General features: G+C 41.5%; 1 protein-coding gene across 1 annotated transcript in view; it reads right to left on the bottom strand.

The window, feature by feature from the left end:
• The window catches only part of nrxn2b (neurexin 2b), a 660,052-nt gene that overhangs the window by 36,127 nt on the left and 597,692 nt on the right, over positions 1-26,233 (bottom strand). The window contains 1 exon segment of the mRNA XM_069715608.1: positions 8,131-8,302. Within this exon segment, the coding sequence (XP_069571709.1) occupies positions 8,131-8,302 (172 nt within the window).

Below are 26,233 nucleotides of genomic sequence, written 5' to 3'. Positions count from 1 at the left end.
TCCAAGGAGCCAACTGTATATCATGTAGCTCTGCAGGCAGCCAGATGCCCTTGTACAGGACACCCACATCGGAAATCCATCCACAAGAATGGAGATTACATTGGAGACGATTGGCTAGCGGCCATCCCGCTCTGCCTCTCTCTCTCTCTCTCGCTCTCAGAAACCTCTATCTGACAAGCTAGCCTCATTCTGCTTTTCATTTTGTAACTTTAGATGGATTGCTCTCATATCCACTGGGTGTTTTTGCGACCACCACCTATATAGTGTAGCCTTGTGCTTTTAAATGCACCTCTGCAAAAATCATGTTGCTTTTGTTTGTAAAGTTCTGTTTTCATGTCTTAATGTGATATAATATGTGCTGTGAAACAGATATTTCACCCTGTTTCTAATGCAGATGTTTCAGTTATGACGTGTTTCTGAAGACAAGACAGTTGAAGTGCTGTTTCTGCAGAGTCAAAATTGTTGAAGACAACTTTCAGGGCTCAAACATGGTAGAATTTACACAAGAGGTTCCCCCCCCCCACCCCCTCCTCCATCGTTTTAAAGCCAAATATTGCAGACAAGTTGTGTTTCTTCATTTGGGAAAAGACACCGATTTACCTACCCACCACACTCCTTTGTTCATTGTAAATACATCGCCCACCTCTTACGTCTATGTGCATTTGAAACGGATGATATGTCGCTGTTTTTAACTGCTCGCTCATCTTTCATCTGTGCAGCAGTTATCAATCCAGCAGCTCGTTTTCACTTCTTCCCCTCTCTCTTCCTGCTGCGACGGGATCCCTGCCACCTTTCATCTCAGCCACGGTGGATTTGTTGCGAGGGTGGCTGCTGGAGTGAGCCAAAGAAAGCCCCCCCACGCCTCCCCAACTCATCTGGAAATCAAAGTTGTCACTTCTCTAATTACCCAAAGCAATCTTTTCCCTCTCCTGATCTGAACTACTTAGCGGTGTATCTCCTTTTTTTTTTTTTTCTCCCCCCGCCCTGTCCTCATCACTACTTTCTTGACTAGTTCTCCTCGCTCTCTCTCCATCATCCCATAGCTACAGGCCAATAATTGGAGATACCTTCCAACTGTGCAAGATCCAATCAAAAGGAGTCGCACAGCACCAGAGGCCCAATAAGAAGCAGCAGAACGAGAGGGAACTGTCACCAGTGACAAGTGCCTAAGCTGCCTGACTTCAATTAACTCTTACTGACTTTCTCTGCTGTAGCTACTTTCCTGAATATAATGACGAACATAATAAAAACTCAAAGAGTGTCACGCATCATATCCCATTAATGGCCTGAGAGTACTGGCATTATTTTTTTTGTTTGTTTTTGTTGCTCAGAGGTGTTATTAGATGCGAGTGTGACTTAAAAAAAACCTTCACTTTTTACATTAATAATAACAATAAATAATGGGAAACACATTTAAATACAGTGTGCTAATTTAGCTATACAAAAAAAACAAGAAAGCGCTGAGCAAGTTCATGTCATCAGTGGCAGCCTTGACGCTGTATACTTCACTCATATTAAAAGTATTTTTCTAAAGTAAAATAGCAATAAGTCCCGCATTAAAAATGTTACATATGAATATTTATATATAAATATATTTCTATATATAGTCATGTCCTACAGAGTATCTAATAAGTAGCCCATATAGCTGTCAAACTAAAATAGTGGCGTTATAAGCTAAAGCAGCAGAAAATTTAAAAAGTAAAGCAATTTTTTTGACCTAATTTTTTTTTAATCATTTTTGCAAATAAAAAGGAAACATTAAAATCAAGAAGTCCACATTTAGGCTTGATAACATTACCGAGGACTTCTCCACACTGATGATAAATTAGCAGGTGATTGGTTCTTTTATAACAAGGGGCTGCTGCAACATTAAAAACTGTAATTACCATTACCATATATGAGAAGCCAACATATGAATAAGCCTATTTTACAGTATATAGTGGGACTCTTCCCAAGCAATATGGCACTCAAGATGCTTTCCTGCCAAGCCTGACACAAGGTTCACCTCACACACTCATCCATCCTCATCTGCTTGGTGGACCGTCACAGTCACGAGCCCGAGCTAGTGAGGTGAAATCTAGTCCATGTCCAGGTGAAGTCCCTGTGCCCCCAGCCATTGTCTCATACAGAGTGCACCCCCTCTCCTGTCCTAATCCTGTTCCTCTCCCCTACTTTCAGATACTCCAGCTACTTTTAGAGTGCTCTCATATTGCTTTTGCCAAAGGCAAAGAGGGAAGCAGATCTTCTGGGCTGCCTTCACCCCCCCACCCCCACCTCCCCCTCTCACACTGTCTCTTTCTCTTCCTTGTTTATTCATGCTTGGTTTTCTGTCTCTCTGAGCGTAGAGGTCGCAGAGACAAAGATGGAAACAGTGGAGACAAAAAGGTAATGATAAAAAAAAAAAAAGGAGGACGAAAAGAGCACGGCCGAGAGCTTTGTTGACCCCTTTTCTTACACCATTTATCTGAGGAGTAAGAACATCTTAACAGCTCAGACGGAAGAGCTGGAGCTGACCTCGCCGGTACAAAGAGTCTCTCTATTCTTTACTGACTCCATGTCTGTCGTCTTCCCTTTTTTTCTCCCTCTAATGGCCAGCCTTCACGCTGAACGGATCCTCTAAATGCCTTACAGAATGAAAATCGGGAATGACAATAGCCCTGTCTTTGTACTTTGCCTATCTCCCCTTTTCTTTTTCTGTCCTTGATTTATGATCTGTGTTAAGTGGTGGATTGGTCTGCTCAAAATGAACACCGTTGTGTCTGGGTGCATTTCAAGTAGCAAGTAATTTGTGTAATGAAATTATTCTTGGCTGCGTGTACAGTGCTGCGTTGCGTATGCATGCGCCTGCATGTGAAGTGTGTTCATGCGCTGCATCACACTGTACTGCAATGTATGTAATCTTTCCTGTTGTGATACAATCCAATTTGTGAAGCGCTTATTATTCAGTAACATTCAAAGCCTAATCCATCACAGCAGTGACAGCGTCTTGCTTCCAGCACCCATGCTGGCTCTCACCTCTCTTTGTTCCACTAAACCTGTCTATCTCTTTCACTCCGTCTCTTCATCCGTCTTCTCCATCAGTCCATCATTTTCCAGCAATTCATCCATAGTACTATTGCTTTCCTTATGTCCTCCACTGTTATTTATGCAACACCATCTCCCAAAACCACTTCCTCTTTTTAATTATACTCAACTGCAGAAACTAAAGTGACAGCTTTACATTAGATGTACTGCTCGTAAATACTGACAAGTGAGCGTGAAACTGTAAGAGCGTAGGAAAGACAGCACAGTGTGCACTCTCATTGGTCATAATGACAGTTAAAAGCTAGCAAAATATGGTGACGATATAACTACGGTTTTAAAATTCATAACGATTATGCAAAGCTCAGGGGGCACCGCGATGAAGTCCAAATGCCAAGTGTGGTATAAACCCTCAGGAAATGGGTGGGTCCTTCTTTCTGTAATGTCATAATTTATTGTGATGAATCACTGGAATCACAAAAATAATTAATGTGAGGTGATTTGCAAAAAGAGAGACGATGACGATGAGATGGATGGGTTGTGTGAGACACGGCAAAGAGAGAGAGGCAGGTAGGGATGCATTAAACAACACCGCCATACACTCTATATGTATGCATCTGTACACAAATAACCACGCAAAAGCAATTATACTACACACTCTTGCTTTCTTTCTTACTTTCTTTCTTTCTAGCTTTCTTTCTTTCTTTGGGGTGCAGCAGCTGCTGAAAGGACAGCTGGCTCCTTGTAAGAGACGGATTAATGCTGTAGCAGGACCCCACTCACCAAATCTGACCTCCCCTCTGAGTGTCTGAGCGCCATGATCAGCAAAGGGGTGGAGAGGAGGGTGAAGAGTTGCTACAGGGCAGGAAGAAAACTGACCTAGAAATATATAAAATAATGGCAAATTTCAAAATGGCATTTGCAGATTATAACTAATGCAGGTTTTTTTTTTTTTTTATACAAACTGATATTTTGGAATTAATATTGTTATAGACTGAGTGATTCTTTACAGGCGTGTGGTTCAACCAAAAATTGAAATAAAAAATGGGACAACAGACTCGCTGCTGCATGATTAGCAAGCAAATTTTGGAAAATTAATACTACAGAAACATTGAGTAGTGACAACAACAGAAATAAAAGTTTAAATGTGTCTTCATGTCTTTGTCATAGGCAATTATATCAGATCATTACAGCGAGACTGAAATGAAACTGAAACATATGATTGCACATTCTTCCTCTCACAAATGAAAATCTTTATTTACCAATAATAAAATGCTTCATTGTTCAGTCTGATAATTTTTGCTGTAATAATGGACGAGTAAGCTCATTGACTCAGCGACTTTCTTTACTTATGATTCAGTTAAAGTAGTCAACCCGTAGAGGCAGATTACTGCCTACCTCTGTGACTGGTTCTCTTGGAGATTATCTTCCTGTTAAAAAATAGTTTTTGAAAGTGTTGAATTGTTGGGTTTCTTTATGTTGTAAATTTGCCACCTTAAAATGTTAAGTGCCCTGAGATGATATTGTGATTTGGCACTATATAAATAAAATGAAGCTGATTTTAAGTAAGGTTAGAGGTAGCTACATCTGTCAGAGGTAGTGTTTTTTTTTTTTTTCTAAACTTCTGTGAGGTAAAAAAAAAAAATCAGTGCGATGCGGAACAGAGGTCGATTTTCTGTCGGCCAAGTTTTGATAAGTGTTTGGGTAGTAGTCTTTAATTATGAAGCAGTCTTCCTCAGAAAACGTTACCTCAGTTCTGTAAGAGGAATAAGATCTTCTCTGGTAACATCACAAACCAGACACCCTTTGTCAGGCTGCTAGGACTTCAGGGTTTGCTTATCTGAAAATGATGCACACACTTATCTCAAAGGGGAATGGTATCAAATTTTAAAGTAACTGCTGCAGACTAAACAATTAGCCACATCAGCTCTGCTAACTCTCTCACAGCAGATGACCAGGAAATAAATGGAATTGGGTGTGAAACGGTACAATTAGAGTCCGTATGACACTGCTGCTAGCATCTGGCTGTTTATTTGGGGCCAGGTTGAGGTGCTCGGTGTGATACGGGGATGTTTTTATTGAGCTAGTCTGCCATTTTGAGAATATAGGAGGTGGTGGGGGGGGGGTGTGTGTGTGGGGGGGGCCCAATAACTGTTGCTGCAGGAACCCACAGGGGACACCTGACATGCTGGATTAGCTGTCTGGGCACTCCTCTGACACTTTTTGTCTGCTCTCTGTCCATCAAAATGCATGCATGCGCACGCACACTATGTGATGCACGCAGACAGACGCATGCACTGTCACACGTAGAAGCAGACACGGACCAAAACACCCACAGACACAGACTCCCCGAGGAATACAAACATCACTTCGTGGGACATCAGGAGACGTGTTGCTCTGCCGTTGAATGTGCCTGACCCGTGACAGCCGTGTTTGCTGTCAACATCTTGTCTCTCCAAATCATCACCTCGCAATGGCCTTCTGTTTATGAGCCTGCTGCTGGCAAACCTGGGCCTTAATGGAGGCTTTGTGAGCAAAACAGTGCAAACACTTCTGAATCCAATAGGCATTTTGGACTGAGGCTACAGTGTGAATAAACGTGTTTTTGGTCAGGGAAAGATACAGAAAGATAACCTGTCACTATCCTTCTTCTGAGAGACGACAGATTTACATTCTATCTCTGCTATCTGGTGAGGACCTTTCTGAGGCCATGCTTTGGGTGATGGGAAATCCCACACGTAGCTCTCTGTGTACAGAAAGTATTAGACAGGGATCCAAACTGCAAGGGCATCCAGACAAGACTGCCTGATGTGGATCGCAACAGTCCCTTTGGGGACAGAGATTTCACATGAAACTGCACTTGCTTGTTTTGTTAGGGGAACAAGACAAATTTGGTACCTGTTACACCGAACAGAACGCCCCATTGGGAGCATCTTTCATGACAACGTGTTCTATTTTCCTCTGAATCTGGTTACAAGTTGATGTCAGTGCTCTACTGGGACAACATCGCGATGATATTGCATAATGTAAGCATCAAGAAAAATGATGTAGGCCTGACTCCTTTCACAAACTGAGAGTATATAGAGTATTTTGTCCCATTTAAAGAATCAGAAGACGTTTAAATCTCCAATCTGGGTCAGAGGAACTTGTTTCAACAAGGGAGCTCCTTTTTCTTTCTCTTCTTCCCCAAAATGTAACCTCTCTCTCTCTCTCTCTTTTTACGCACCTCATATGTCAGTTAGGGAAGTTGCAATCCCTTCACCTCCCTCCTCCATCCCTCCCTCGCTCTCCCCCTTTACGCAATCCTCCACCCTTTTGTGCCTGAGCCCCATCCGGGGCTTTTGCTTACCTAATGTGTAACATCTCTGTTTCCCCAGGACACCGCCCAACCAGACAATGATGACTGAAACCTTCAAAGCGTGTGCCGGAGCCATCAAAGCAGGCGCCCAAAAATAGTTCGAGTGTATCTAGCTCACATAAATGAATCAAAGCCATTCTAGCACCAGTTAGCATCCCCCCAATCTTCATCTATTTCCTTTCTTTAGCACTGATAACCTCCTAAAACTTCAGACGGGCTCTAGCCCCTGGCAGCCAAACACGGAACTCGTCAAATAAGCTAACAGACAACAACAAAATAACACTTCAATACTTGATCAGCAGAGGAAAAAGGAAAGAAATGTTTGATGAGGACAACAACAGCGGCAAGGAGGGCGGAAGGGAAGAGGAATAAAAAGAATAGAATATGGGCTGTGCATTAATGTTTCTTGACGAAACAAAACACAGATTTGAATGATGACACTCACTTGCCAACGCTAACAGGCTGCTCTACTGTTATTTTTCCGAGCGGCTCGTGCTATTGTTAGATGAAGGCTCCTCTTTGGAGCGCGTGTTGTAGCGAAAAGGGCTGCATTTCCATCATAATAACAACTGAAAAGAGTGAACTGTCACAGGGCGCTTCCTCCTCTGGTTGTGATGCATGCCCCTTGGTCCGGCCTCGCTGTGCTGATGGATGAGCGAGAGAATATTCTTCTCTCGATGGCAAAACAAAGCCTCCAAATCTGGGATCACTGCTGTGACAGAGAATGTCACAGTCCCACTGCTCTATATGTCGACGAGGGTAAATATCATGACCACATTAGCAGCACTCTCCCTGCTGTTTGAAACAATGATGATACATAGACGGTGCTTTTAGACAATGGAGATGGAGCATGTTGACTTCAGCAGGGCTGCCGATTTACAAGTTGGACATAAAAACATTGGTGAAAAAAAAAAAAATCCTTATTTTCCATTCAGGTTTTTCGTTTTCCACATTTTCATCAAAGCAGAGAGTCCAGCTTAGCCTGGCATTTACCAAACTCATGATGGGAACACAAAATGTCTTCCTTTGAACAACCATGAATAAAGAGGAAACACATTGGAGAGAGAAATTAAGTGAAAGCTTCTGCACCACCAAAAATAGCCTCATAATTCAGGCTGAAATAGAATACCATGATTATGGTTAAACAACAAGCGGGGTGAATGAGCACACTCCCAGCAGTGACTCATCGGGTGTTTGCCCTCGTTTTAAGTCTGTGTGCCTGTGTTTATCTTGGAGCCGAGGCATGACTTCTAAACACCTCCACATACTTTCCCCGCATGAAGTGTCCTCCCTCTGTATCCTGCCTGAAAAACCTTGCTCACCTACCGTACCTGACTGGCACATTTGCATTCTGCTGGCCTCCTTTCAATCATGGCATCCCAGTGCCAGCAGCTACAATGGCAGAGTAACTGCAGAGAGCAGGATGCTCTTAGATGGGAGATTGTTTGCCTCAGGAAGGCTGCTTTGGCTCTTCCTGCCTTTTTACACCAGAACCTGACTTAATCACCGAGAATAATGTAGGCGATCTGTAAATATGAATGTCATGATAAATAAACCAGAATGTGCTTCTTAAGAAAAATCCCCTTTAGTGGCACATGGGAGGCTGAAATAATGATTATTTCTGTGCCAAAGCTGCATCTTTCTCTCTCCACTGTGTTACCCAGCTTCTCTGAAAATTCAATATTGTGAAGGTTCTGATCCAACACTGATGGCCCTCCCGCTGTCCTAGAGATCAGGGCTTCTGTTCCTACCTGAGGGGAAACGTTCGATGACGGGCTGGTTGTCCACCTGTAGTGTGGCGTTGCCACCACTGCGCGTGAATCGCACCACGTGGTATTTGCCGTCGCTCACCATCACCGCGCCCTCCTCGATTGTTATATCGTCCGTTCCCACGTTGAAGATCACGCTGATCTTTCCCCGTTCCTACAAGCAAAGAAGATGATGGAGAACATTGTGAAAAAAAGGCACCGAGATGAAGAAATAACAAGTTAAGAAAGTTCACACAGAGACCGATGAATCTTGAATTGTCTGGAAAACTGTTTGGAAGTGGATCGTTTTTTTGTTCTGCCCATTCAATCAAATTGAACTGCCTTCTCAAAATTCCAAACAGCCCATTGGTTCATACTTAAAATAACTCGCTGTCTAATATCCTGCTTCAAATAACACACCAAGGAAGTTTGATTAGATTCATGAATTAATGTGTCAATTCAGCATTTAAACATTTCAAGCTATTGAGGTCTTTCAAAGAAGGATTGTGAGCTATTTTTAGTTTCAGCTTTAGAGATCGGGAATGCAGCCAATCAGTTGATTGATCATTTTGTTTCAGAAAAGCAGCAAAGTTGTGGATAAGTCTACGATAACAAAAATATTTGGCACAAACCTAAAATCACACTTCCTGGAACACTCATCATTACTCATGTTTTATATTTTTAACCTTTGATACACAGAGGGGCCCCGTTGAGCGTAGCTAGTTTCTAAATGGCATCGCATAAAGGGGAGTGTAATGACAAAAGAATATAAAAAAGGAAATTCTGTCTGTGTGTGAATGAATTTCTCTGAAGCAATTGAGTTGTCAACTAAACAGCAGTTACACTGCAATGGAGTACAGATAAATTGCAGTCATCCTGCCGTGCACCAATCCATAATACACACGATAGGGCTGCTATTTTGTTGTCCTGTGGTAAAAATCGAGAGTATTTTTTCTGAAATCAACAAAAAGGCCCTCGGTGACGGCAGTCGGATGACGATTCCAGCATCAGATCACACACACATCACCCTGGTAAAGAACAGTGCACTCACTGAGGACTGAGGCACCTTTAGTATTCATCAACTGGGTGACCCCCCTCCCCTCTCCCATCTATTAGTGTTGACAGTCACCCACTGCTTCGAGTTTATTACAGTCAACCGCCTACTCTACTCTCTTCTCCCACCATCTCTCTCCTCTCCCTCTGTGGTTCCTGTCCTCAGTCCCAGGAAAGGTCAAAGTCATTTACAGAGTTACAGTCTGCCGGAGAGGCATAGAACAAGGGTGAGGGAGAGAAAAATAGAGTACATAGCAGACAGCACCATTACAGACAAGCTCTCTGTCTGGCAGTAAATCCTCTGTTGCAGTTTTGTTCTGCACATCTGTAAGAGCCCGGCTCACACCTCAGACAGGAACACTTCTCTTTCGTCACTATAGGTCCAGCTCATTTGCGGACAGGGTCACATTTGCACACGGCTATCTGCCCTGAGCAGCTATGACTTCATTGATTCCATTATCTCATTAGCTATGTGCATTTATTTTGCCACTTTCCATATGCTGAGATATTAAGAGGTAAACGTGTGGCTTTTGCTCGCAGCGGTTTTTCATTATTCATGGCTGATTAAGTATTTTTTAAAAGACAATAAAACAGCCCAATGTTAACAGAACTTAAAATAGCAAGTTAATAGAGTAACTAAGTGCAGTGGTTGTACAGGGACTTAATGATCAGTATAATCACAGCCAATTTATGTGCATCCTAACCGCTCTTTGGTGCTGTATAAAGCGGTTACAGTATGCAGCCAAGGCCACATTATGGCCATGCATCGATGACAGCCATGATTAGGGTATTAATTGAGCATGCTCAAGTGGCGGTACAACTGGAAGAGCTGGTGGTTGTGATTAATGCTGCACAGGGAACAACAGAACATAAGACAACCAGGATAAACAAGAAGAATACAGCACAACAGGGAATGGACGCAGCTCGGTGCACTCCGGCACGAAGATCCGAACTCAGCTCGACCTGAGCTCGTCGGAGTGGAACTTAATGGACTGCTCAGTAGATGATCTAATTCTGGAAAAAAAGGCTTAAACATCTCAAATGGCAAAGTGCTTCCAGCTTCTTAGGCACGTAATCAATTGAGTCATGTTATAGACTGACCCTCGCAGTCCTTCCGCCTGCTCTCTCCACGCATGCCAAAATCCAATATAGATTCCCAGACATGAATATGAATACTGTCAGAGAGCGATTAGTGAAGCGCACATGAATGAAAATGTAATCAAAGCTTTGGCCTATTGATACTTTTGAGATACTGCAGCAAGAAGAACAAAACGGAGAGGGTTAGTGAAAATGCCTTTGGAATCAAGTGGAAACGCCGGGATCATCTGTGTTAAATCCCACGCACAAGGACGGAAGAATAATCATAACACCTTTGCTTGGAGAATTAATTCAATTGGCCGGGGCAAAGCAGAATGAATACATGCTATTACAACTGAAAAGCAGAAGGGAGAGTGAATTTGAGTGATATTTACGGAGAGATTAGCATTTGTGTTCCGCAACATTAGGGTTCTTCCCGGTGCTGAGGGAATGTATCGAGCCCATTACAGTGGGAAGCCGCTGGGAACCAGTGGTTTTTTAAAAATGATTTTAGTGCGGCGGTAATGACATTTTAATGGCCGTTTCCCTTAAGCGAACATATCTCCGGAAACAGAAGGAAAAAAAACAACTCTTTGAATGACTGGGAGCAGTCAAGCCTGCAACGTTGAAATGAAGGGACTGCTAGGTAAGTTACAATAAGCCCTGGCTGCTCTTTAAACACCAGCGCGTCTCAACTGCCGCTTAGCGGGCCTTAATCTGCTGCAGCTGTCGGCTAATGTCAGTCATAAGAATGTTACGTTACTCCTCTTTTATGTGGAGGTCATGTCGTCTTACTTCTATCTCTGTGGGTCAATCAGTGGTGCAGGTAGGGGTCTACTGGAGTAGAGGGAAGGAGCTCTACTTTATGATGCATTTTCAATTAAATCCAATTTAAACCTCAAGTGCCTGAAGAGGACAGCATCTCTTTGAATGTTTAATTGAACCTCTGTGACTCAAAGATCTGCAGTAGCAGGGGGTTGGAAGAAATACATATCTCTGGAATGAGTTTTAACTTCAACCAAAATCAGTTTTTGGGTTGTTGCACTTAGTTTCAAGGAAAAACTTTTTGTCTGGGGGGAAAGAAAAGAACATGTTTCAAAGATTTCCTCTTGAATGTTGTAATAATTACTCAAGCACAAACTTGCTGTCCTTGCCAAATATCTAAGAACTTTTTACAACAAAAATGTTTTTCACAAAGGAAAACTGCTGATTAGCTTCCCACACAACAGTAGTGTAAGTTGGTGTTTAGCTGCCCCAAAAAACAAACAACAAAAAAAAAGTTTCTGTAATCCTCATTAGAGTCTCTCCTTCCTTTTTCTCAAAGACAATTGGCTTTTGGAATTCTGTGCAGCAAGCTACCGCAGAGGAAGAGTTGTGCTGGAATACGGAGAGCATTTCCGTCTGAAATATTTCAACATGACCTTGCAGCGTGCAGGAGCGCGTCGAGGTAAATGCTGCTGTCGAGAGCGGAATGAAAATGAGGCAGCGGCTGCAGTTGTGGCGTGTGTGTATCAGGGTTATCAGGCAGCCTCAGAGAGCTCACGTTGATCACGCAGAGCAGAAAAGGAAGAGCGTGAGGAGGAGGAGGAGCAAGGGGCAGAGAGAAACACTGCGCGATAAAAGGACAGAGGGAACCTTGATGATCCTCCAGGGCCTCAAGGTGCTTTGAGATCAAAGCTCCGTTTGAAGATGTCAAGATCTCGTTCGTTCTCCCCAGCACACACTGGTTGTCAATTAAGATGCAGGGAAAAATAGACAAAGGCGGAACGTGAATGCATTTTTCAAGCATTTGTTTCTTTGTTTCATTTTCTTTACAGACAGCTCAATCATGAAGTGCTTCTTCTCAAACACACCCTGCAGCTTCAACTCATCGTCTTCTTGATGTATTTGCATTTCCTCAAAGTTATTGTGCGTTTCCCTTTTTTTTTTTTTTATCTGATACCAGTGCCAAACAGGAGAATTAGAGGGAGAAAACAACTGCTGGATAGGCTGCAAAGTGGATTCAGCAAGCCCCTCCAGCAGAGACAGTTGCAGTTGTTTAAATCACTCAAAGTATTTTGCATCTTGCTGTGCCAATGCGCCTCAGGAAATGGTCCAGATACATGGCTGACCAGTTCAGCAATTTGCTGATGCCGGTGATGTGGTTTGACAAATTTCATATTAATAGTCCCGTGGGTGGCGGAAACGCAAACTATTCATCAGCTTCGTTCTTATTTCTCCCAATAATGATCTATCACGGCCTGTATGTGCTTGAGTTTAACTTGACATGCCTGCATAAGTATGCAGAGCTCCAGTTTTTATTTGCTTATGAATCAGCCGCTGGAGCAGCATGGACAGAGAAATGACTGATAAATAGATTTTTACTGGATGCCCAACTAAAAGGACTGACACTTCCGTGTGGTGTAGGGAAGCTTAATATTTCATTAGTGTTACAGCTGGAGCACAGCATTTTAGCGTATATGCCAACTCTACGCATTAATGTTTGGTTTTGTGTGTTATTTTCAGTTCCAGATTCATATTGGTATTTTTCTAAGGCATCCCACAGGCTTCCTGATTTTCCATCATGTGGTATCTCTGCATCTTCCGTTTGAGGGTAATTCTGGCTATCTATGGCTAATCAGCTTGTCAACACGTATGCATGATGCCTGCTAGTGGAGATGTGGCATCTGCTGCACGGAGAACAGTATAGCGGGGCTAATCTTCCTCTCAGAAACTGCAGCGTTACGTAAGAGGAAATAGGCGGTTGCATAACATATAGACTTCTCGCCGGCTAAATCACCCCCTGTCCGTTCACCTAACGTCTACAGAGTGTCTGTGACGGAAAGAGGAAAACACAGAGGGGGCCAGCAGCCATTTTGAATCGGGAAACTTTAATCTGGCACTCAGATATCATGTCCTTCTCGCTCATCAGTCATCTCGAATGACACGGGGCTGGTGCACACGGAGCTCCGTGTGTGTCGTTTCGATTTGGTCGTCGGCGGGGAAAGGACGGAAGGCAGTGACAAAGCAGTCACTTTGCAGAGAGGATATGGTTGGTTTGATTTACCACACCTTCTCTCTGTTTCTGCTCAGCCAACTCATTTGTATGTGTTTGCTGTGATCTCTGGCAGTCACCTTGAGCAAGTTGCCCCCCCATCTCCTCATCTTAATAGCACTTTATCTCCCCCCCCTCTCTCGTCCCCTCCCTCACCCCAACTCTTCCTCTTTTTTTTTTTTTTTTTGTGCCTCTTCCTAGCGTCAGTGGTCACGGCTACCTGTCCTTTCCTGCGCAAACAAAATGATGAGTGGCTGCTGAATCAGATCTCATTGAATAATCAATGAGTTAGACAGATGCGGTGTGGGTGTGTGTATAAGTGTGTATGTACGCGTCTGAATCTAAATCTCCCATCAGAGCATGACTCGCACAGGGCTTGCCTGTTTGTCCTGGAGTACACACACGCTGGCAGCGAGCCACAAATATTGCAGAGGGAAGCAACGTTTATGCTAAGGAAGGAGAGCGGGAGAAATAAATCAGCCAAAACATCATCCTCCATAATCCTGATTATGTTGTCAGCCTGCACCAAAACTCCTCATTCACTTTGTGTCAGCGTTCGATCTCTAGCGCTACAAAAAAAAACAACACAAACAGTATATGCAGAGTGGATTCAAACATGATGCGTACCACTGAGACTGTTGATGGATGATGTCCTTCACTACAGTGGCCATCAGACCTGGAGGTCTGCATCCGTCTGACCCGCCCGCTTTCACTATCAACACACACACACACACACACACACGCGTACTAATATGCAAACATGAGAACGTCCGTGATCGAGGTTACGTTGAGCCTCGCCTCACACCACAGCCTTGTTTACAAAGCTGCTAAGAGCCAATAGACACACACACACACACACACACACACACACACACACACACACACACACACACACACACACGTAGTGATTCGTGTATGCATTTTTTTTTTTTTTTAAGTGGCTGGGATCCAAATTATGGTACAATGCGTGAAGTGGGTTGTTGTTGCTACGTGTGATTTGCAATTGAAACCATATTCAGTCACTGTTGGAATTTATGTCAAAAAAAGAACATGTTTACTCCTCGTACTGCTATTTTGGCACTGGAAAACTATTACTGCGAGTGCTGTATGTACAGCAGTGACCATTTGGCAATAGGTCACATGATACAGCTAATATTCTCCTCTTCAACACAAAGATTTATTCTGCGCACATCCACTGGTGTGAATCGATTTTGGTCTGACATTCTGTTTAAACCTGTATTAACTGATTTTTCAGCCACTTGGGGTGGACAAACCATTAACACCCGGAATGTAGTGCTTGTTGAAGTTTCGGACCGTGTTCAGGAGTGCAGCCATATGGGCACGCATGGAGGCACACATGGGGGCACGGACGGCTCATTTCTAAAGCGTAACTACTGCTACTGTGGTGGCAAGTCAACAACGTAGTCTATAATTCTATCACTTTAATTTAATAAAGTAAACCCTGCTATTTTCAAAGTTTGATCTAGATTACTCATCTAAAGTGTGATTGACCAATTTCAGTCAAAACACATTCTTGCAAATGTTTCACTATAAAAGCCTCTTTAAGAAATGAAGGGTATCTGTCTAATGATATGCTGAAGGGCTTTTAATTTGAAGTAATACATTAAGTGACACGTTTGTATTAACCTTTTCTATTTTATACAGTAATGTTGACAGTGCAAATGGCAGCTGATCATAAAAGTTGATGTTAATCAATTAATAGATCTTAAATCTAATTAAGACAAATCTGACCAATTCACTTGTTTTATTGGCTCCCTTGCAGGGCATACGCTTTGGATCTTCAAACACTTAAAATATGTAAATGAATTTGAACTGGATAAAAAAAAAACTGTGAACATTTTAATTAACATTTATCATATTGTAGCATACACATACAGTAGACACAGTCAAATGTTAGTATCACTTAAAGATGATTAAAGATTCTGGTCATCCAAATATTATAAATCAAATATTCAGCCCGCTTCTACCTCTGTTTTGGTCTGCACCATCTTTCAAGAAACATAATGTGTTCTGTAGCTGCTAAATGTTCCGCTACTTTCAACAGCTAGTCTCTGATTATGTCTGCTGGTGCTGGTCAGGTAGTGAACCGTGAGTTGATAAGAATAACATCTGGACACAATGTAGATAAGGGCAAGAAGACTGAATCAAAGCAGCAAAGTTGAAGCTTGTTGCACCAAAACAAGCTGCAAGATGCTACAAAGATGTGTAGAGCTAAAGTCATCTGGGAAATACATTTCAATTGTTTTTTCACTACAAGGTACACCTATTACATTACACGGATTACATTAGATCCATTTTTACGTAAACATTCATTCAAGCAACTGTGATAAATGCTAGTTTGATTGAGTGCTTTATGAACCGGTGACCTACAGTAAGTTAGATATTGGATGTAATTTACAGACTGATACAAGATCAGTAACCTCCACTAGACTCTTGTCTTTGAGCATGAAACTTATCTGACCTTTCCTCTCTGCAAAAGCCTCACTAACTACTCGTGCATGAAGTCCATTGTGTCCTTTGTGTTCAGGTTTTTCCAGCTGAGAAGTTTCCCACTTCAAAATATAAGTGATAAACTTAAAGCATCCATCATGGATGGCTAAACTGCCTTTTAGTGCCTTATCACATGCAAAACGAATAAATCAGAGAGGTGATATTACGGGAATATGCCACCTTGCTGCTAAAATAGAATCATCATTTACAACTCAGACTGCCTTGCTGCCAAGAGATGTGTTAAGAGAGATTAAATTTATCAAGATGCCCAAGTGAAACCTGAACCTTTCAAAGAGCAAAGATGTTTCATGTCAAGAGCCTCTTCAAGTCACCAACCACAGACAGTTGGAGGATGGAAGAGATAAAGTAAACAGAGGGGGGAGTGTGCAGGATGACAAAGGAACACAGGAGGAAAGATTAATGTAGGAGGGTAGTAAGAAGTGGTGATACAATAATTTGACAAAAACGGTAACAAGAAGAGGTAAAAATAAGAAGGAATGGTAAAAAAAAGAAGAGAGAGAAGGGTTGGGAGGCACAGCGCTGGAGCTGTGGGGGAGTATTTCTTGAGGCAAAGCCGGAAAAGGATCTGTCTCACTGTTGGTGGTCGAAATCAATGTCCATCCACCCACGATTCATCGTCTTACCAAAAGCCCTGGTAGGCCCAGACACTGGTAGATATTTCTCAGTTTGGGTGACTTAATGTGCAACAAAGAGGCTTACAAGACCAATAAAGTTTCCCACGCATCCTTTTTTTATCTCATTTTTTTGTATTCAATTAAACTCTGCCTTTACCAATGCCTCATAATCCTTCATCAATTCATTAAATTCCAAGATATGGCAATAATCCCTGTATCTGCCACAAAAACCTCATTATACTGACAACCTTTCTGGGGACAAAGAGAAGCAATAACTGATGACCGACATGGCATTTTATCAGCTTTATGAAGGTTTTTAGAAACTCAGCAAACACTGTGTGCAGTGTTTCTGAATGCTACTTTATGTTATGGCTTGAACATTTCTATTGACTGTGTCTTTTGCTATTCTCCCTCCAAAGCCTGTCAGTTCAAAGAGTATAAAGTAAAACCAAAATGGCAACTCAGTCACTGCAGTCATAAGGCCTTCCTATTAGGGCATTAAAAGCGTCAACATATTTTTTTTTAACTTCCTTAAACAAGGAATGAATATTGCATCACCTTCAGATGTCCTCAATTTTAATTTCCCTCACTTTGGCTAGCAACTTTGCTTCCCTTTTACTCCTTTTTCTCCATTTTCTATTTTATCCTCCCTCATCAGCAGCTCTTTCACTCCCCAGAGGCTCATTACTGTGTTGACTGGAGTTGCTAACATGAGTTTGCTAGAATCCAATTGATCCATGCGCTCTTGTGAGCGATCCGAGAGTGATGAGTGTTCTGTGGCTGATGGAGAAAAGTGCTCCAATTCAAAAACAAAACAGGTTTGTAGATCATTCCTGCCTGACAGCAAAAAGTCTAGTAAGCAAATTGCAAAATGACATAGCTGAGTCCTTGAATATTGTGCATAATCTGTCTGTTTATTGGCTTTGTACAATAATAATCCTTTCTGACATTGTATGGGTGATTTCTGTGGCACGGTATTAAGAAGGGCAAACAAGAAGGTAAACCATTATCACTGTGCTGTTTATCCTAATTGAGACATGAACCTTGATAAACACCTTTGAAATCCATAACTTAAATAGATAAGAACTAAAGTCTCAAAATAAGTCAGCCAATAAACTCCAAAACACACCTTAAGTGGATGCATTCACTCAGGAACACTTAAGAACTGAGCCTTTAAAAGAGGGCTGAAAGTGACATGAGAGCGCTACGACCTGGAGTTGTATTCACAAACATTATGAGAATCCTCTCAGAGAGCTGCTTAGTTAAACATTTCTAGCAGTAAGTCCTACCCTAGGAGGGATTTATGAAAATTCTCAGGAAAACTGAGTAAAGGTAGATGGAAACTTTTCATCTTTGTGGGGAGGTGTGGTTGACTCTGTTGCAAGGTAAGACACATACTTTTAAATAGTGGGATTAGTTCATCAAAAGAAAAAAGCACTCTTTGTGGTGTGATTGGCTGAAAGGAAATTAACATGCTTTCTGATATGAAGCTGAGGAATATGAAGCTGTGAAAGCACTGTTTTTTTTGTGATCACTCTGCTGATGAAGGTTGCAACAGACCCAAGTCATCACTACTGTACTGTTGTATTTTTACAGATGCCAAATATGTTAGTGCAGTGATCATATATTATGTCTTATGTTGTTGCATTAAGTTGGAGATGCGAATGCATCTCTAGTGAGGGTGACCATAAACATCATAAATCTATGCCATTCTCCTACCTCTTTGTCTTTCCATCATTTTCTCCTCTAGAAATTGTTTAGCTTCTTAAAAGTCCTCCTTGCTGCTCCTAACAGTGTTTCATCTGAGGAGCTCTTTTAAGGGATGAGATGTTTTGGGAAAAACCTCAATCTGTACCAGGATCTACTCTTAACTGAAGCAGGACATTCTCAGAAAACAGAAAACAAATTCTCAGAATTTTCTTAGATTTTTGTTATTAAAAGCAACTCTACTACTAGGAAGCTTTATGAATATGACCCCTGGTCTGAAATAAACTTGAGGTTAGTTAGACTTGATCCAAAATGAAAGCCAACTGAGACAGGCCGAACCAGAAAGAGAACACCTGTTTCCTTTTACTGAAAGGATGACATAAAACAAACAGTTAGTAATCAATAAATGCCTTTACAAACATCACTCAAATTCAGGTTCTATAACACGAGAGATGAACCAGTTTGGTTCGGCAAATAGTTGAAATTTCATATGAAACGACAGACAGAAGAGATGACAACTCCTCTGCTGTCTTTTTTTTTATTTTTTTTTTTATCTCCAGTTTACACACACAATTTGTCATATCAGAATATACACTGCTAGAAAAAAACTAAAGTGTGAGATTACTCCTTTTTGTCTTTTTGATATTTTTACACTTTGACTGTGTGACTTGGTGTGTAGCTATATGGGCGAGACATGTACTGTATATTGATGTGTGTGTGTGTGTTTGTTCTGGAGCTGCACGTTCATCTCTGTTGAGGAGAAGTGAGGTAGGCAGCTGGCCGAAATTGAAGGGAATGACTGTGACCTTTGGACAAAATCAAGAGCAAAGTGTTTTCTGTCTCCATTGTTTTCCCTCTTCTCTACTTTCTGTCCTTGCAGCCTCATTTTGCCTCTCCCCTTCTCTGTCTTTCTTTTTTTCCTTTGCAAAGCACAACAGAGCTGCAAAGAAGAATTTATTTGAGCATCTATCTGTTTTCTTTCCGTCGGTTACCGTCTCGTGTGGTTCCAAACTTCCTGCAATTGAAAACAGCGGTGGTGCATTTCGTACAGTTTGCGGTTTGAGCAGACTTAAACAGTGCACTTTCAATGGCAGCATAAAGAGAAGCTCTTTGATGGTAAAAAGCTGGGGAAAAAAAAAAAAGTGCCATGCTGTTCTTCCATCAAAAGACGTGAAGTAATGCAGCTGTATAAAAAGCTATATATGTCAATATAAATATAAAAAAAGTATGCGCTGGCCAAAAAAACTATTATTTCTCTTGATTTGGACCACAGACGGCCAGGTGATCACTCAGACTGCCCTCTTTGTGATTCTTACTTTCTTTTTATTCTCTGCCATTATTTGCTCTCTGTTCAGTTTCTCGTACCTGCCTTTTGCTTCTCCCCATCTGCTACCCTGATAAGTCTCCAACTGTTTCCCTCCCATTCATCCTCTACTATCCCCTCACTCCACATTCCCTTTTTGCCTTTTAGTCTCTGCGGGCCGGGTGTGAGGTTGAAGCCCAGTAGAGAAGAACGGCTGCCGAGCACACGGGCTAATATTTGCCCTGGGCTAAACTGAGCAAACACGGATAAAGCGAACACAATCTCTTTCTCTGTCCCTGGCCGTCTGCCTTGTTGTCGTTTCATTCTCTCCCTGTCTCTGCACCACTGCTGTAGAGCTGACTGCTGGTTAATCAACGCACGCTCTGTGCACATGATGTTTTCAAGCAAAGCACTGGGTGAGGGATAAATCTGATACCATAATCCGTTTGTGGTGTGTCTTCTATATCGGTGTGTGTGAAGCTTATTAGGTACACCTGTGCAATCTAACAAGCCTGCAAAAAAAAAAAAAAAAATCCCCCCCCAAAAAATCCCTACTTTCTGTTCTTTGTGCCAAAAGGCACGTTTCAAATATCCCAGTGACAAACTATATTTTTAATGGATCATTGGCACATCAGGATTTACGTGTAATACCAACATTACTTGTCTATGTACGTAAGTAGCGTGCCTGTATGGTAGAAGTGAAGAGTAAAGATGTGAGAAGGTAGATGTATAGTGACTTACGCTGCGATCAAATGGTCAAATGTTGTCGCATTTACCGTGTACATGAGAGGAGTCTATATGAACAGCGTCCTCTCGTGGTAATTTTAGTCATGTAGAGTTTGTCCTCATTGCTTAGATAATAGCTTACATCAGAGGAAAACGTTGATCTTACCAACGGCCTCATTTTTTCCCTCTGCGCCTTTGCATTTCCTGCATTACGTTATTCCCTGTTTGCTTGCTAAATTGTTAGGCTCTGTGGCTTCTAGATGCCTCCATGTTGCTGTTACCTAGCAACAGTGTTTTTACGACTTGAACATTGAACCCTAAGCATACGGTGCACATGACTTCCCATGTTGTAACCTCGAGCGCACGAGTTCCATTTGAATGCAGCATCAAACTCAGGCTTGCCAGCAACCATTGCATTCAGTAAACCTCTCCTAACATGTGTTTCAGTTGTCTAACACTAAACCAAAACTCATTTGCCATCACCATGACTATTCTCTAACTTTAACAATATGATAGTAGCCATCTGCAAATATTGAAGATGGCCAGAAAATTAAAAACACTGGCACTAGTAAAAAAAAAAAAGTGTCTGTGAACGTCTTAAAGTTAGCAGAATTTTCCGCGAACGACCTCCTTGTCAAAACAGATGAGCCTGAAATATTTGTTAAAGTAAACTCAGTAATAAGCCTGTGGGTTATTATTCATATTTTAATCATCTATTTATCAATATTTTATTTAAATCTTTGGGATAATTTGCTTTTAAAAACGGAGAGACAAAATGTCTGTGTGAGAGTATTTTTAAAACCAATGTGATTCATCTGGGTCTCTCTAACACCGAGACTGTACACTATAGAAATAGCAACTTTTCTGTGTTAAGCCTCGAGCTGGTTTGACCTATGTTGATAAATATAATATTTTTTTCTGACAACTACCGCCGGTTTTATGGGTGTTAAGCATATTGCAAAAGGTTAAACAGCTGCAATTGAATACAAAAGATAAACTGACTTTTTTACTCCACACAAAGGTGACTGATGTAAAGAGACATTGATTCACATCTTAGTTTGCCCAGATGTCAGAAAGGATACTCATCATTTTAATGGGGACACCAATGTTGATTTAATGTTGGTGCTGGAGGTTTTGGTGTTGCTGCATAACATTAAAATGTGTTTCATATGTTCTCCTCTTACCTGCATAAAAGATGCCAACCATCATTTTTTTTTTTTTTAATTAGTTGTTAGACGAATATAAAATCAAGACAACAAATCCACATGCCTTATGTTGCTTGGTCAATACTCAAAAATGATATCAGAAAAATATCGCAGCTCTCAACTGGGCTGTGTGGCTCCCGACAACCAAACAAATACAGGCCAATGCATCCCGAAGCAGCTTTAACACGTTGAACTCGACACAAAACAAATGTGGAACATACAGACTATAACATGTTTTGATTTAAACTCAGACAGACTTCCCCACAGAGTGTGTTTCACTCTGCGTGCATCATATTTGTACATGAGGTGCGTCAAAATAACACACTCTGCACCCAAATATTATTTTTCTTCCTTATTAGAACAGCTGGATGTTTTGTCTTCAATAATCCATGAACTATTCAATACATCACAGAAGTCAGGAAGTTCTTTCAATGCAATCTATATTGACTGTCAATCATACATCAAAAGCTACATTAATGAGAGCAGCGCTCCTTGTTTGGAACTTTGTTCTGCATTAACAAACACTGCTTTCAAAACCCAGCGTCTGAACCAGGAAGGATCAACTTCAAATCAAGGATTTGAGTTTCCTGCACCTCTAATTCTTGAGCTGCTGCTTAGGATTTATAACAAGCACTTAAAAACAAGTGGAATTCCCTCAATGCACGGCCTCTTCTCAGAGACACTACAAACATGAAAATCTGATTATGTTTAACAATCGATGCAATGTTACTGATGGTAAGTAAATTGATTTATAATAACTCTACCTTATAATGTTTGCGTGGTGTTTATGTGCATCATTCCCACTGGAATTTCAAAATAAAACTCAAACGCCGCTTCACAGATTAATAGCGACATGAGGTTACAATAAGAACAGTAAATGTAAGCAGAAAGAGTAGTTAAAAGAAAAAGATGAAACTAATTATTTTTATCTGATATTCCCTGTCTGGTCTGGGAAATTTGGTTTGCAGATAGGGATGGGAATAAACTGTGTAACGAGGAAACTGCTTCAACAAGTCAAATGGATTTCTCCAAATGTTGCTCAGAGGGAAAAGGTAATTTGGCAATGACATTAAAGAGATACTGTTTTTATGCTGCATTATTTTATACAAACGGAAATGCTGATTATTAATCACTTCTGTAGATTATTAGCACATTTAAATTCAAGCTCCTAGATCAAAATAAATTGCTTGTTAAAATATAGAGATGCATGCGATAAATCCCACTAGCGAGTAGAATAGCTGCAATGGAGTGCCTCGGTCCATTATTTACATGAGTAAGAAGAAAATAGTTAATTGTAATAGAGTTACTTCTATGATACAGGTTGTGCCGCTTTGGTGAGATTAAAAAACACAAAGTTAACTGGCCATTTATTCATTAATCTTCTATAAATGTTACACTTATGTAAATTTCCCAGACTAGTGAAGAGAACAACATTAGTGGGTAGACGCAGGTTTGCTGGGAACAAACAGTGCTTTGTATATTAAGGAGCAGCTAATGATCTCATGAAGGTTCATAGCTGAGGAGTGCACCCTTTAAAAATGAAACAACCAGCACATTATCATGCGGCAAATTGCAACAGATAATGAATAATTGAATGTAAAAATGGCTTTCTTCTAACCTCTAGCCTGCGTCTCGCTGGGGTGAACGCCGCAACAATCATATATAATGTGGATGAGAAATTAACTCTGTGTCGATGCTATCAGCCCAAAAAGAACCACAGGCATTAATATTGTACTCTACATGGATCTCAACGCATGACACTTTCATGATTAGTGCATGAATGTGGTCGGATTTCAAATTATTAAAATGGTGTTGGTGATTGTTGTTTTTAAAAGGCAGTGGCGAACATACTAGTTGTTTGTGACTGCATGCAAAAATTTTAAATAATAACACATTGTACTTCTTGACGAGTGGCAGCTACAAAGTTGCTCATAAAGCATTGAGGCTGTCTCCAGCAGTGACGGCTGTGTGCGATGTTTGTTTACAAGGCGGCGCCACAGCCTTCAAAGTCCTTAGTTTGAACTAAATGAAAGGAAAAGAAAGGAAAAACTAAGTTTTTGCTACATCTCTTCCTGAGAATTATACCGTGGGATGTCGGGGTGTAAATCTTCTTTTTTTTAACTTTTTTTTTTTAGCCTAGCCTATACAAGACAAAAAGTGACAGTGTGAGACTGACTACTCACGTGCGCACGCACGCATGTACACTCAACTCTCCCTCTGACAACCTACTTATACATTCCAGCTTATCAATAATTCTTTAAAAAGTCTAATGATATTCTGTATTTTTGCTATTGTGAAAGAATGCCACATAAAAAAAGGCATAAATCAGCCCACTGGCTACTAGTGTGGAAGGAAATGTAAAAAAAAATAGGTTGGTTAAAAAAAAGGATTCGCAATAAGACAAACAATATGACTTGACTAATTCTCTAAAGGGCACATTATTTCCACTTATCTGAAAAGATAAATTACAAAATTCCCCAAATGGTAAAAAAAAACAACACTTTTTCATCAAGTTTTAGTTTTTTTTGATATGTTTTAGACTGGACAGCAGAAATATTTGTACTCAATTGTTTTTCTCCTCCCAGCTCTGATGACGCATTTTAGCCGTCATCGTCTTGCTTTTTTGGAGCCAGAGGTGACCTTTTTATATGAATAAGCTGGGTCGGAGCGAATGGTGAATCTGATTTGATCTTAATGGGAACCAGAGGACACTACACTCCACCCACCTGAAGTAGAAACCTGACTGCACCACAGACCTGTCAATCAAACAGATACACCCCCAGAAATGCCACTTTTTGGGTCCTAATATCTAACTAATGATGGGATTATTTTCAGATGGACCACCAAAAAATGAATAAGAAGGACTGACTTTAGTGAATGACACCATTATGACTTCTGGAAAAAACATATTGACTTTGTATTTAATGAGAAGTTGAATGGGAGTGTATGGAGCCAGTGCCTTTTTGGAGCCAACCCCTAGTGGCCCCTGGTGGTATTGCAGTTTATGTCACTTCCGCATTGGCTTCCCTTGTTAGACCCAGATTCTACGTCCACTTTAACAACATGCACAAAAGCAGGAGCTCCCTTAATTAAAACTCAGACAACATTAACACACCTGTTTTCCCAAAGTCAAAGTCAAAATCTCTGCTGTGAAAAAGGTCTATTGTTTTAAATCTATAAAGCTAAGGTTTTGGCTAAAATGAGCATTTTGGTGTTACAGGTTTAATGAAGGAGCTTAATTTGACAAATGTCTGAATATTTGATATAAGAAAGAATCACCATTAATGCTTTCTTTTTTCTATGGAGGATCTTCACTGTACAGGTATTAATTAAATCGGCAAGTAACTTCCTGTACCAGGTACAAGAGGTCCTTTGCTAATTTGCCACAAATGGTCGATACCAAATGTCCCTTTATCAAGTGCCATGCTGCGTAGACTTTCTTAAACTTCCACTTGTTTTTAAAGATATTTCCGTCTGAATGAACGCGCGCTGGTACATGTACTGGTGGTCAGCTTGCCTGGTGCGACCCCTGCACCCCCAGCAGGTGATGAACGCTGCTGTCTCGCCAGCCGCGGGCTGCTGTGTCACCATAGCAACCCTGCAGTGGCAGTTCAGAGTGCCTCCGTCAGTGGTCATCAACCGTGATGAATCTGGGGCCAAGAAAATTGATAGGACAGTGATATCGAACACTCGTAGACTGGCCTTCTATTTGTTGGCCATGTTTTTCTTTTACTCTACCAACTACACAGACACACATACTGTACACTGTATGTCATCACACAACTACTCCCAACATGCTCCAGCACACACTCTGGCTGTACTCCCAAACGTTGTCTCTAGAAAAATACATGGTTACACTAAAAAAAAAAAAGGAAGCAGGACATACGTCAGTGTAAACGTCTTAACTGTGCTGTCAACTGGCAGCAACAATTCTCTCTAAGTGTCAGTCTTTGGCGCACACACACACACACACACACACACACACACACACACACACACACACACACACACACACACACACACACACACACACACACAGCGGCCCCTCTTGACATGTGGCTTGTGTGTGTGAGAAAGACAGAAATACACACACACACACACCGAGGATTTATGGGGCTGTGTTGTTGGTTATTTACAGGTCGAGCTCTGCTCTATTTACTGTCCATAACTGCGGACTGTTAGCCTTGTTTAGCACTGCTGGGGCAGAACCACTTACTGTACTGTCAGAGAGTGTTTGTGTACGTACATGTAAATGTGTGTGTGTGTACATGTGTGTGTGTGTGTTGTCACCCCCACCCCGCAACTACAAAACCCACCGCCCTATAAATCCAAGATGATTTAATGTGAGCCCCTATTTACTCTCACTCCTCACGTGTGTCGTCAGCGGCATCACACATCTCTAGGACATAAAGATTAAAAAGTACGCCACTGTGCTGACTAAAAGGGTGCAAACAAATAAATAAATAAAAGACAATGAAAAAAAAACCCATCAAATATCAATCGCAGGGCACCCCAACGGCCTCCACTTCTCTTATTACGAAGAGCGTGGGAGCGCATACAAGAGCCTCCTCACTTGAAAGTCAGACAGTACCTACTCTCACCAGCTCGCCGCCTCCCCCTCTAAAAACCTTAACCAGGCATCTTATCAGCCAATCAAGCAGGCGCAACCTTCCCCAGACCACACACCTCATCACCCCCCCCTCCCCCCACCACCAATTGAATGTCTTCAGCGGCAGCAGAGGGACGTCAGATGGGTGGAGGAGTGGTGCGGAGAGGGAGGGGAAAATGAGACGATCAAACAAGGAGAGGATGCTAAAAACAAAGAGACATTGACTGAATGTAAGATGGCATTCTT

The sequence above is a fragment of the Brachyistius frenatus genome, unplaced genomic scaffold, assembly GCF_029030835.1.
Source record: "Brachyistius frenatus isolate BFR_SWC_R1_liver_20210118 unplaced genomic scaffold, ASM2903083v1 Contig_145, whole genome shotgun sequence".
Lineage (NCBI taxonomy): Eukaryota > Metazoa > Chordata > Actinopteri > Embiotocidae > Brachyistius > Brachyistius frenatus.
Note: the sequence above shows the minus strand (reverse complement) of the source record. Positions and strands in the feature narration are given on the sequence as shown.